This window comes from Gossypium hirsutum, chromosome A05 (assembly GCF_007990345.1).
Source record: "Gossypium hirsutum isolate 1008001.06 chromosome A05, Gossypium_hirsutum_v2.1, whole genome shotgun sequence".
In the NCBI taxonomy this organism is placed as follows: domain Eukaryota; kingdom Viridiplantae; phylum Streptophyta; class Magnoliopsida; order Malvales; family Malvaceae; genus Gossypium; species Gossypium hirsutum.
The window spans coordinates 25,291,985-25,304,466 of NC_053428.1; the positions used below are offsets into that span (position 1 = coordinate 25,291,985).

Genomic DNA, 12,482 nt, shown 5'->3' on the forward strand with positions numbered 1-12,482 from the left:
CATGTTGATAATGGAAAATTGGAACCAAGATCCATTAAATGTGTTTTTCTTGGTTATAAAGCTGGTGTAAAAGGGTATAAGTTATGGTGTCTTGAAAATAGAAAAGTTGTGATTAGCAGAGATGTTGTTTTTGATGAAACTGCTATGCTACCTAACTTATCTCTTAAAGACTCTTCCAATAAAGAAAATCAAAAGCAGGTGGAGCATCAGATTAATACAGAGTCAACTCCTCAAGCCAGAACAAAAGTTGAGAATAGAGTTGCTTCTTCACCATAATACTCTATCGCCAAAAACAGAACTAGAAGAGAAATTAAACCTCCAAAGAAGTATGCCGAGGCTGATCTAGTTGCTTATGCTTTAAATGTGGCTGAAGATATAGATGCGAATCAAGAGCCATCTAATTATTCTGAGGCGGTTAGCTGTGAAGACTCAGAAAAGTGGATGTTTGCTATGAAAGAAGAGATGGAATCACTCCACAAAAACAGAACATGGGACCTTGTGAAACTTCCTAAAGGTAAAAAGGTTGTTCGTTGTAAATGGGTGTTTAAAAAGAAAGAAGGGACTCCAATTGTAATGGCCTAAATTCAAAATTATCGGAACAGTGGTTTCGTAACCACAAATCCGATTTAAAGATAAATAAATTTCAATATTTTTACATGAAAATTGATATGATAGGAAAATCATATGAAAATATTGATAGAAAAATTTTACCGATTTAGTGATTAGATAGAAAAAGAAATTATTAAAGAAATTGAATAAAAACAAGGTATCGAGACCTCTATCTCGTAAAACCGAGTCAAAAATAATTTTATAAATATTTATGAAATGTTATTAATGTGGTATTAAAATTTCGTTAGGAAATTTTAATGTTTGGGTAGTCAATTAAATGAAAAGAATTAAATTGTAATAGGTGTAAAAGTTGCTAGAATGATAAATAGCTTAAAAGTCTAATGAGAAAGGATTTAAAAGGCAATTAGACCCAAAATTTATTTGGGCTGGACGGCAAGGGTATGAAATCAGCAGAAAAATTGATAAATTAAGGGTAAAATTGGAATATTGCAAAATTAACTAAATAAAACTAGGACTAAATAGGAAATATCTAGATTTCTCTTCATTTCTCTTCAATTCCAGCAGCTAAAAACACCATAGGAGGGTTCTATAAGCTGGTATTTCATAATTTCTGCACCAAGTGAGTTAATCCTTGCCCTTTTCTTGTAATTTTTGTGTTTCTAAGACTTTTACAACTAGGTCCTACTATTAAATTCATTAGTTTTTGATTTCATGGATGAAATTGAAAGTCACCATGGTTGAGTGCTGTAAGTTTATGATGAAATAGAATGAAATTAAAGCTTTAATTTGTTTATGAGATGATTTTATTAGGTAATTTCAATAGAAATTGATTTTTAGGACCTAATTGTGAAAATGCTTGGAATTAAAGTCTATTGCTGAAATTCTGATTCCTAAAGGTTGTAAACTAGTTTAAGGTGATAGAATAAAATGTTTATTGAGAAAAATCAGCTCAATTGAGAGGCTAATTGAGTAGGGATGAAATTATCATTTATTAAAAGCTTAGGGGAAAAATGGTAATAAACAGCTTGCACAAAAACAGTTTGGACAGCAGCAGTAGACTAACTTTGAAAAATCACCATAAATTTTAGAAATCGAATTAGAAGATGAAAAAATATGGCATTAAAGCTTATTGAGTCTAGTTTCTCATAGAAGAAATAGTGTAAGCAATAGATTTGTAAATTTTGAGATATAATGAATTTTGTTAGACAAGGTCAGAATGAATTCGGGTTCCCCTGTTCTGACTTTGAAAAATCATAACAAATTTAAGAAAAACAATTATGGGCTTAAATTTATATGTCTAGAATCCTTAATGAGTCTATTTTTAAGAGAAACAAACGAGAACATTATTTTAATTCTTTATGAAGAGATAATTAATTTTTAGTGAAGAAGGGTCAGAACTGTCGACAGCAGAACAGAGGTGACTTTAAAGAATAAACTGTACTTATTGGATAAACCAAACATTCTGAAAATTTTATGGTAAAAATATATATGAGTCTAGTTTCAGGTAAAATTAACGGATCTTAATTTGGAGTTCCGTAGCTCAAGTTATAAATAATTTAGTGACTATGACTCAAGTAGACAGCTTTGAATGAACTATAAATAATAGTTGAATTATAGAGAATGTTGCATATGAACATGAAATGTATTAAATTGATAATTAAATTTATTTATTTAGATTCGGAAGATTCAAATACGAAGCTAGATCGAGGAAAGGAAAAAGTTCGAGATTAGTAGATTTTTATTGTTTACAAACAAGTATCAAGGTAAGTTCGTGTAACTTGAATTATATTCTTAAATGCTTGAGATTGTATGTTATTGATGTGAATATGATTTGAGTGTTCATTGTATGAAAATTAATGAAACATTGATATATTTGATAAAATGGGAAGAAATCCCGGTTGAATGAAAGGAAAATTCGATGGATCTCTGAAAAGGAATTGACGGTAAAAAGGATCTAGCCTGGACGGGTGATCCTATCCTGATATAGCCCTCCCGAAGAATATGTGTAAAATGGATTTAACCCGGACGGGTAATCCGAATTAGGGTCTGAATTTAGCCTGGACTAGTAATTCAGATCCAAGCTCATTAGAGTAATTGTCGTTGCAGGGGATTTAGCCTGGACTGGTAATCCCGACAATACTCTATGAGTTTATATTGCAGGGGATTTAGCCTGGACTGGTAATCCCGCTGCAAGGTTGTGGTTTGCGAGAGTGTGCTCTCTGAAATGGAAATGTGCGCACATGAATATGAATTGACGGACCCGGAATTGTACACTAAAAGTGTACCTCTAAAAATCCATCGAAATTCTGATAAATTCAACGGGATAAATATGGAAAATAATAAGGGAATGAAAATCATGGTATTGATGAGTACATCAATCATGGTATATATTATTGGTACATGGAAATTATTGTACTAACTTGAATGTTGAGTTTGTGCATATTAGGGTAATAATGCATTGAATGGATATATGGATGTTTATTGTATTGTATTGAAAATATTAGGTAAGTATAATTCTTGTTACATGAGCTTACTAAGCACGAAGTGCTTACCCCGTTTCCCTTTTCCCTGTTTTGTAGTGTTAAGAGCTCGGAGGTCGGATTTGGTCGGAGACACATCACACTGTCAACCTCAGGATTTCGGTATATAAAGAAACTTTATTTTGGAAATCAATGGCATGTATAAGCTAACAAAGTAAATGTTAACGTGAAATGAATGTAAAGTTAGCCATTAGTATGGTTAACAAACCTGGTTTTAGATATGTGATGACGTTATCTTATAAATATGCATGAATTTATCTTGAAAATATGTTGAATTGATTTGGTTGATGTGGATTGGTCTCGATTTAATATTGCAGGGAAGGTTAGATATTTATAAAGGGGCTATATTGAATATAAAAAAAAAATTTAATTCGTAAACTCCGGTAATGCCTCGTACCCTATTCCGACAATGAATACGGGTAGGGGTATTACACCAGGAGTTGAAGAACCCAGATATAAAGCAAGGCTTGTTGCAAAGGGTTACAGTCAAATTCCAGGAGTGGACTTCACAGATGTGTTCTCTCCAGTTGTTAAGCATAGTTTGATTCGAGCTTTGCTTGGTATTGCGGCCATGCATGATTTGGAGCTTGAGCAGTTAGATGTAAAAACTGCATTTCTGCATGGAGAACTTGAGGAGGATATTTACATGCAACAACCAGAGGGTTTTATAGTCTCAGAAAAAGAGGACTATGTTTGCTTGCTGAAAAAGTCCCTTTACGGTTTGAAACAGTCACCAAGACAGTGGTACAAGAGGTTTGATTCCTTTATGACTTCTCATGATTTCAAAAGAAGTAGTTTTGACAGTTGTGTTTACTTTAAGAAAAACAGTGATGGTTCTTTTGTGTATCTACTTCTTTATGTTGATGACATGTTGATAGCAGCAAAAGATAAATGAGAGATAAGAAATGTCAAAACCCAACTAAGTAAAGAATTTGAGATGAAAGATTTAGGACCAGCAAAGAAGATACTTGGAATGGAGATTCTCAGAAATAGAAAAACAAGTAAATTGTACCTAAGTCGGAAGGGGTACATTGAGAAAGTTCTTTGCAGGTTCAATATGCAGAGTGTTAAGCCTGTTAGTACTCCTTTAGCAGCCCATTTCAGACTTTCATCAGTTTTGTCTCCACAATCAGATGATGAGATTGAGTACATGTCGCATGTTCCATACTCTAGTGCAGTGGGATCTCTCATGTATGCTATAGTTTGTTCACGTCCAGATTTATCATATGCAGTCAGTGCAGTTAGCAGATACATGGCGAATCCCGGTAAAGAACACTGGAAAGCAGTTCAGTGGATTCTAAGATACTTACGAGGTACTACTGATGTTTGCTTACAGTTTGGAAGAACTAAAGATGGAGTTATAGGGTATGCTGATGCTGATTTTGCTGGAGACCTTGATAGAAGAAGATCTCTCACATGTTACGTCTTTACAATCGGAGGTTGTGCAATTAGTTGGAAAGCCACTTTGCAAACTACAGTCGCTTTGTCTACCACTGAAGCTGAGTACATAGCGATTACTGAGGCTTGTAAAGAAGCTATTTGGTTGAAGGGACTATTTTGTGAACTCAGTGAAGACCTTCAAATTAGCACAGTATTTTGTGACAGTTAGAGTGCCATCTTTCTTACAAAAGATCAAATGTTTCATGAGAGAACAAAACACATTGATATTTGGTATCATTTTGTTCGTGATATTATTGCTCGTGGTGATATTGTTGTGAGCAAAATTAGTACTAATGAAAATCCTGCAGATATGATGACTAAGTCACTTCCTTAACCAAGTTTGAGCATGGCTTAGACTTGGTTGGTGTTCATTGTTGAAGTTAAACCCTTAAGGGGTTTTATGGAAGAGGTGGAGAACTTGTTTATTGAAAGTTCGCGATGAAGAACTTGTTCATTGAGAATTTGTGTCAAGGTGGAGATTGTTAGAATTAAGTGACCCAAATTCTTATTTAAATAAAATACGATGGAAAATAAAATAAAAGTAAAATCCATATAGAATTAGACTTCTTTTATTTTATTTTAGAATAAGGTTTTTAAACATTATTAAACTCCATCTATTTTATATTGATTAGGATAAGGTGTTTCAATCCTACTAGAATATGGCTTTGCAAGCCTATAAATAGACATAGTCTATTCTTCTTGTATTTGATTCAAATTTTTCGACAAAGTGAATTTTCTTCTCCTTTGCCGGTGATTTTTTCCCGAAAAGGTTTCCACGTAAAATTTGTGTTCTTTATTATTATTATTATTATTTATTTTATTTTATTTTATTTTTCACAATTGTCTTGAACGTGATTTCCCGAGCTGTATATATGCAGGCGATGGTGTAAACAACTGCAGCAGTTGAAAGAAGCGAAAAGATGTAAAACATAGTGAAGTACGCAAAGTTGAAAAGCAAAAAGTAAAGGGCTTCATGGGAGATAAGGTTAGATGTATTCTCGTATTTGGCAGTGTTTGATCGAATACCATCAAGTTGTAATTTGCTTGAGAATAGACTTGAAACTTCCACATGAACAAGGTAAATGAAGGATAGAGGAAGGATTAAAGCTAAAGTGATCTTTGTGAAGAGCTTTCTCCATGATGATATGATTTTGTAGGATTCCTTGAATATGCCAAACAACTCTAAAAATTGCATCTCTTCTTGCCCTCTATCCATGCTCTTCTGTATCTCTACAGTTACTTTTTTCAATGGATTTTTGAGTTGGACAGAGGGAGATATTTAAGAAGGGAGGAGATGAGATGAGAAGAGAAGATTATAGGAAGTTCTTTTCCATAATAAACTATTAACAGTCTCCACATTTTGACTTTTGGACATACTGTTATTTAAAGGGCGAATTGAGTTGTTGTTTTGCACATTTTGACTTTTGCATTTGTGTAATGATTGAACTTACGACTAAAAATGTTTAATTATATCATTTCATTGCAACTCAATTATATATATATTTATAAAAATATTTTAATATTATATTTTTTACCACCCATTTTGTGGGGTGATAAAATTTAATTATTATTAATACATTTAATTGAATTAGTATAGCAGATTATTAAAACACCATTTTTTTATAAAGTAAGAAATATTATACTATAAAGATATTTTCATTTTTTTAAATTTTTTATATAAATTAAAAAGAACATAAATGATAATATTTAAATTTAATGCAACATTATTTTTAACATCTCAACGTTATTGTATAGACTAAAACCTCATTTATTTTTTATATCAATATTTTATAAATATTTTTGTTATACAAATTTTTCACTTGATATGAAAACTTCAATAATAGATTATTTGTTTTTAATAGGGTGTGCTGAAATGTGTTTATCATCTTATTTAAAGGTTAAAGAAGATATGTAGTAATTTTAAATATTATATAAAAAGAATAAGATATTAAGAAAGTTTTATTTCTAATTTTAACACAGGCTGACAAGTGATTCATAAACAACAATACGAAAGAAATATGTTATTCATATTTTGTTGGGTTATTTTAATCAAACAAATAAAAGAGTTTTAACTTGATTTAGAGGTTCCGTACCTTATTATAGAATAATAGACTAGTTTAACATACACAATGAACAATATTCTGTCAATTGCAAATTATTGATTTATCGTATAGAACGATTATTGTTCTTTTTCAGGGCCTGTTATTTAATTCATTGTTTGTTATTATTATCGCAAAAGAATGTTGTCATTGTTGAGTCATCCCCCTCATCAGGCCAAAAATCCAAGAAAATAGTTTCTCTTCATCACTCAACCAATGAAAATTTATTGTAAGAAAAAAAAAAGATTATTAGGTTCATAAATGAGGTGAAAGAAACATTTATCAATCACAGACAAGACAACAATAACATTATGTTACATTGAAAGTCAATCAAACACGAAAAAGCTGAACATCCTTAGCCTTCAAAGGAGCATAGTCTCCCAGCATGTAAACTTCCAGGTGATCCGACAAGGAAGATTTGTCGATGTTTTAGTGGTGGTACGATTTGCAGACAAAGTAAACCACTGTCTGGATGACTAATTGGAAGAGAATCCCCGTGGAAAGCAACAAGAAACAAATGATTGCATACACAACCCTGGTAGCCATGCCCATGTCGGTTCCTTCCACAACCAGCCTCTTGAATGCCATATGATTTAACCCCATCGTCAGTTACAGGATAAAAAACACGGCTATCGCCAACCCTAGCTTTCCTTTGATAAGGTTTTTGCTCTTCACCATGGCTGCAAACCCATATGCCTCTTCTAAAACAGATACAGTGGTAGCCAAGTGCCAAATTGTGGCCAAATAGAAGAGCCCCGCAGTGAACAAAACCACTAAAACGGCTAACATTACAACACCTATAGCGTGCATTTGTCCCACTGAAACTGCCCAGATAATCAAGACAAGGACAGCTACAAAGAGATAGAGAAAAATGACAACAAAAATACTCAAGAAAGTAACAAGCAGCCTCTTCCAGACCTTGGGAACAACGGTTATGATTGTCTTGAACGTGAGTTCCCGAGCTGTATATATGCAGGCAATGGTGTAAACAACTGCAGCAGTTGAAAGAAGCGAAAAGATGAAAAACAAAGTGAAGTAGACAAAGTTGAAAAGCAAAAAGTAAAGGGCTTCATGGGAGATAAGGTTAGATGAATTCTCGTATTCGGCAGTGTCTGATCGAATATGATCAAGTTGTAATTTGCTTGAGAATAAACTTGAAACTTGCACGTGAACAAGGTAAATGAAGGATAGAGGAAGGATTAAAGCTAAAGTGATCTTAGTGAAGAGCTTTCTGCATGATGATATGATTTTGTAGGATTCCTTGAATATGTCAAACAACCCTAAAAATTGCATCTCTTCTTGCCCTCTATCCATGCTCTTCTGTTTTTCTACAGGTACTTTTTTCAATGGATTTTTGAGTTGGACACTTAAGAAGGGGGGAGATGAGATGGGAAGATTATAGGAAGCTGGGTTCCGATTCTTTTCCACAATAAACTATTAACAGCTTCCACATTTTGACTTTTCCACATACTATTATTTAAAGGGAGAATTGAGTTATCGTCACCTGTAATTCACTATTGCACATGTGTAATGATTCAACTCACTATTATCAACTTTATCATTTCCTCTAAAACTCAATTAAAATTATTTATTATTTGTGTTCAAGTGATTTATCAAAATACCATTTCTTTTATGAAGTGTGAAATATTATATTATAACAGTGTTTTTATCTTCTTCTTTTATATATATATATATATACACGTTGTAGGCCAATTTTGGCCTAAATACAACCAAATACCCACTCCAATTTCATCAGCCCAACATCATCAAACCCAATCTAAACCAACAGCCCACCTAAACTAACCTACTAAACATTTTCCAGCAAAGAAAAAAACCCTAGCCACCTCCCCACTTTCCTTTGACACCAGCCACCATCACTTGCTCTACCAGTCACCCCCATACCTTGCAAAAACAGAGCAAACAAGCAAGACGGGAAAATATGGCAAAAGTAATAAAAACTTGTAAAAGATGGCTATAAAAAGCCATTCAAAAATGTTGTAAAGCGGGGGGTTTATTTTTTTTAAAAAAGAAAGATTGTAACACAGATATTGGAAATAAAAACGGATACAAAAACAAAAAAAGAGAAGGAAGGTTCAAGAGGTTTAGTTTTGTTCTTTTTTTTTTCCTTTTTTCTTCTTTTTGTTCTCTGCTTACCTTGTTTTTTTTTCATATTTATTCATTGTTTTTTTCCTTTTCTTTTTTCAAGAAAACCTTTTTTTAACAAAGAAACATAAAAAATTTTAAAGTAGGCGTACCTAGGTTGCGCTCCTTCGCTGTACACGGCGGTCACTGCCGTCGTCGTTGGCGGTAGGGCGGGTCTCTAAGGAACCCAATCGACAGAAAGAAAAAGGGGGAGGGGAAGAGAGCATGGAAGTTTTTTTTTGTTTTTTTTTAAGATTGGGGGTTGAAAATGAAACACAAAAAAAAATCTTTGTTTTCAAATAATGGTGTTGAAACGGCACTATTTTGTTTGGTGGGTGGGGTCTGTGCACTTTCCCTAAAAGGAAAATTTATCTCGCAACCTCATTCAATTAACCCCCATTTTCTATCTTCTTTTGTTTTTTAAATTTGGCCCTCAGATCTTGTTTGGTTTTCGTTTTGATCCCTAATTAACTATCCAATATTTATACTTTTATATCCCGAATTTTAATTTGTTTTTAGCCATGTCCTAAATCTATTTAATTCATTTATTAACCTTTTTTTAAATGTTTCATTTATATGTTATTTCAAATATTTTATATGTTGTTTATTTACATCATTATTGTAAATATTTTATATATATATTTTTTGTACATTTCCTAATATTTTCTTTTATTGTAGATCTTATTATTATTATTATTATTATTATATACTCTTATTATATGCATATATATGAAGTATCTTTTATGTACATATTATTTTATATTATTATTACCAAATATATCATTTTTTCTTATTATTAGTACATGATTTGTTTTTATTTTCTTTTTTTGCAAATATCATTATTATTGTTATAATAATTTCTAGTATTCCATGTTAAAATTTTTCATTAATGATATCATTGTTTGCGTCGTTTATCTATTTTTAAATTCTCACTTTAGAAATATTTTTTTCTTATGTTTTAATTAATTTCAATAAATAAAGCAACGCGCCGATTTAACATTAAGTCGTAGATTTCATCGCTATGTTGGGTGGAATTTGTCGGCTCGTGCTAAAGACGGAACACCCTTCTAAAAAACAAAAAAATAATAAAAACTAAAATTTTTCGTCTTTTTAATCGGATCACGACTAAATATTACATTGAACTCGCATTTTTGAAAATCAAGACAACACGTGTTTATAAGATACTAATTTTGGGAGTCGCGAGGGTGCTAATACCTTCCCCGCGCGTAACCGACTCCTGAACCTTATTTTTCTCTGGACTTTTGATGTAGACCTAAACTCGGCCTTCCTTTTGTTTTAAAAAATAAATCTAATAGGTGTCCGATCACACCTAGGAAAAAGGATCGGTGGCGACTCCCTCTTTATTTTAAAATCAAACTTTAGTTTTCAAGTTTTCAATAAATCGCCACAATTAGCGACCAAAGCTAAACATTTTTTACGTCGCTACAGCTGGCGACTCCACTGGGGACTTCCATTTTTGAGAGTCGAGTTGAATTAAACGCGTGTTGTCAAAATTTTCAAATTTCCGTGTTCAAATTAATATTTAATCATGATCCTTAAGTTTTGTTTTCGAAAAAATCATACATACATATCTCCTAATTTGTTTTATCTTTTGTTTTTCAGCTTTAAGTTTTACGGTTTTAGTTTTGTAGTTTTAAAATAAATGAAAGGTTTGCAAGTTTCTCCCTACGCACCGTGCACTTGCATTTCGCATAACATGAGCTCTCAACCTGGGCCCCGTCCGTTTAAGTGAAAGTAAACGCTACGCCTTCGTGAGTTAACTCGTCCCTCCACACAGGCTAGTGAATACTTTCGGGTTACATATGACTTATGCTTTCGTGAGTTAACTTGTCCCTCCGCATAGGCATAAGTAAATGTAATCCCTCGAATTGAACTCGTGAGTCTGTGATGGGCTATGACCGAGGCTTCGTACTAATCTTAGCAGATGACAGTACGGACAATTCGAGTACCTATCTAGAACCAAAACCGCATATAATGAACCATACGAGCCACCTAACTAGAGCCATGCTAAACCTCCGTCCGTTTAGTAGTCACCAAAATAAGTGCACGGGAGGAACGCCTCTTGCCTTTTGCATTTTCACTGTCTATACAAAGGGGATTGGGTCTGTTTAATAAATTAGATTTGGGTAATTTGATTCGTTCAGTTTTCTATATTTTTTATGTCTGTATTTAATTACTAATCAAGATTATTTGTCTTTGCCATATTGTTTTTCATCATGCATTATAGGCATCATATTAGAAAGGTGTTGAGTAAAGATCAGTTGCCAAAAAACGGGTTTCTAATGGAAGAGTCAATTATACAAACAACCGAGGAAAATGTCGTAGTCCGAGATTGGTCTCTAAAAACTCAGAAAGAAAAAGGGGATAGTCTAGTGGAGGGATGTATTGCCAATTTGCCCGAGCACGTAACTGTAAATGTTCGCCAGAATAACCTTGAAGATTTGGTTCGGGTTTGGAATCAGTGGGACTCGGATACTAGAGGTATCTTCGCCGAAAGATATAGAGACATAGCCAACTTGATTGCTGTCAGCGTAGACGAATGATTGATCCAAGCCATGGTCAGATTTTGGGATCCAGCCTACCACTGTTTTACTTTCAATCAGGAAGACATGACCCCGACTATAGAAGAGTACACTGCTTTGCTCCGTGTCGATAATATACAACCCTATAAGATATATGTGAAAGAGCCTAAGCCAATGACCTTCAAGAAAAAGTTAGTAAGAGTGACAGACATGACTGACGCGTGGGTCGAAAAACAGATAAAGCAGAAGAATGAAACCATTTGTATCCCATGGTCTTCCCTACGATACTTGGTTCTAAACCATCCCTACATGTTGAAAAGGGTAAATCTGTTCGCTCTGGCCATTTACGGTTTGATCATCTTCCCGAAGGTCCTTGGACACATAGAAGTTGCGGTGGTAGATTTCTTCGAAAGATTAAAACAAGAAATCAACCCCGTCCCAACTATCCTAGCCGAAACCTTCAGATCACTACGTAGCTGTAGGAAGAAAGGGGAAGGTCGTTTTATCGGATGCGCGCAGTTACTTAATGTTTGGATTCTGAGCCACTTCTGGAAAGTAGAGCACACACCGTTCCATATGTTTTCTAAAACATTCTCCCCGTTAGAAGCTTATCTCAAGAAAGAATGGCCGAAGGAGGTCACTGAACAACACTGGGTCTCAGTCTTTCAGAATTTTCGCGCCGATGACGTAACTTGGAGAGCCCCGTGGATACGCTCGTCAGTTCTGCTATATAAGGTCGGAGATCAAGATTGGGTGCCACTACTCGGATTATGGGGAGGAGTCGGATATACCCCATTATTAGTCCAAAGGTAATTTTCTTCGCGGCAATTCATACCCGCCACTGGAGGATTGGCACAATCCGAGTTCGCTTTCGCGGGTGAATGATATATAAAGAAGGTCCGAGACAATGCAAAATCTTGAAAGAAAATTCATCTAATGGAATTGGCCTTATATGTTGATACCCTAACTTAAGATTACGACATATGGAGGCAGCAACGGATAAATAGTCAGCAAATCTCGTCAACAAACTCCACCGTCCAGAATCATTTCTCAGAAGAAATGCCGTCTGAGCTAGAAATAGCAAGACAATAATTTGAACGAGAAAAGGCCAAGATGTCTCGGGACCTTAGTGCCCTTCAAGAAGAAAA

General features: G+C 34.0%; 1 protein-coding gene across 1 annotated transcript; it reads right to left on the bottom strand.

Annotated features, from left to right (window-relative positions):
• Positions 1-6,895: 6,895 nt before the first annotated feature.
• On the bottom strand, positions 6,896-9,041 carry LOC107960655 (uncharacterized). Its single transcript, XM_041114102.1, has 2 exons — positions 8,905-9,041; positions 6,896-8,551 (listed from the first exon to the last, which is right to left on the bottom strand). The coding sequence occupies exon 2, from the start codon at positions 7,961-7,963 to the stop codon at positions 7,259-7,261; it is 705 nt and encodes a 234-aa protein (XP_040970036.1). The 5' UTR covers positions 7,964-8,551; positions 8,905-9,041; the 3' UTR covers positions 6,896-7,258.
• Positions 9,042-12,482: the final 3,441 nt, after the last annotated feature.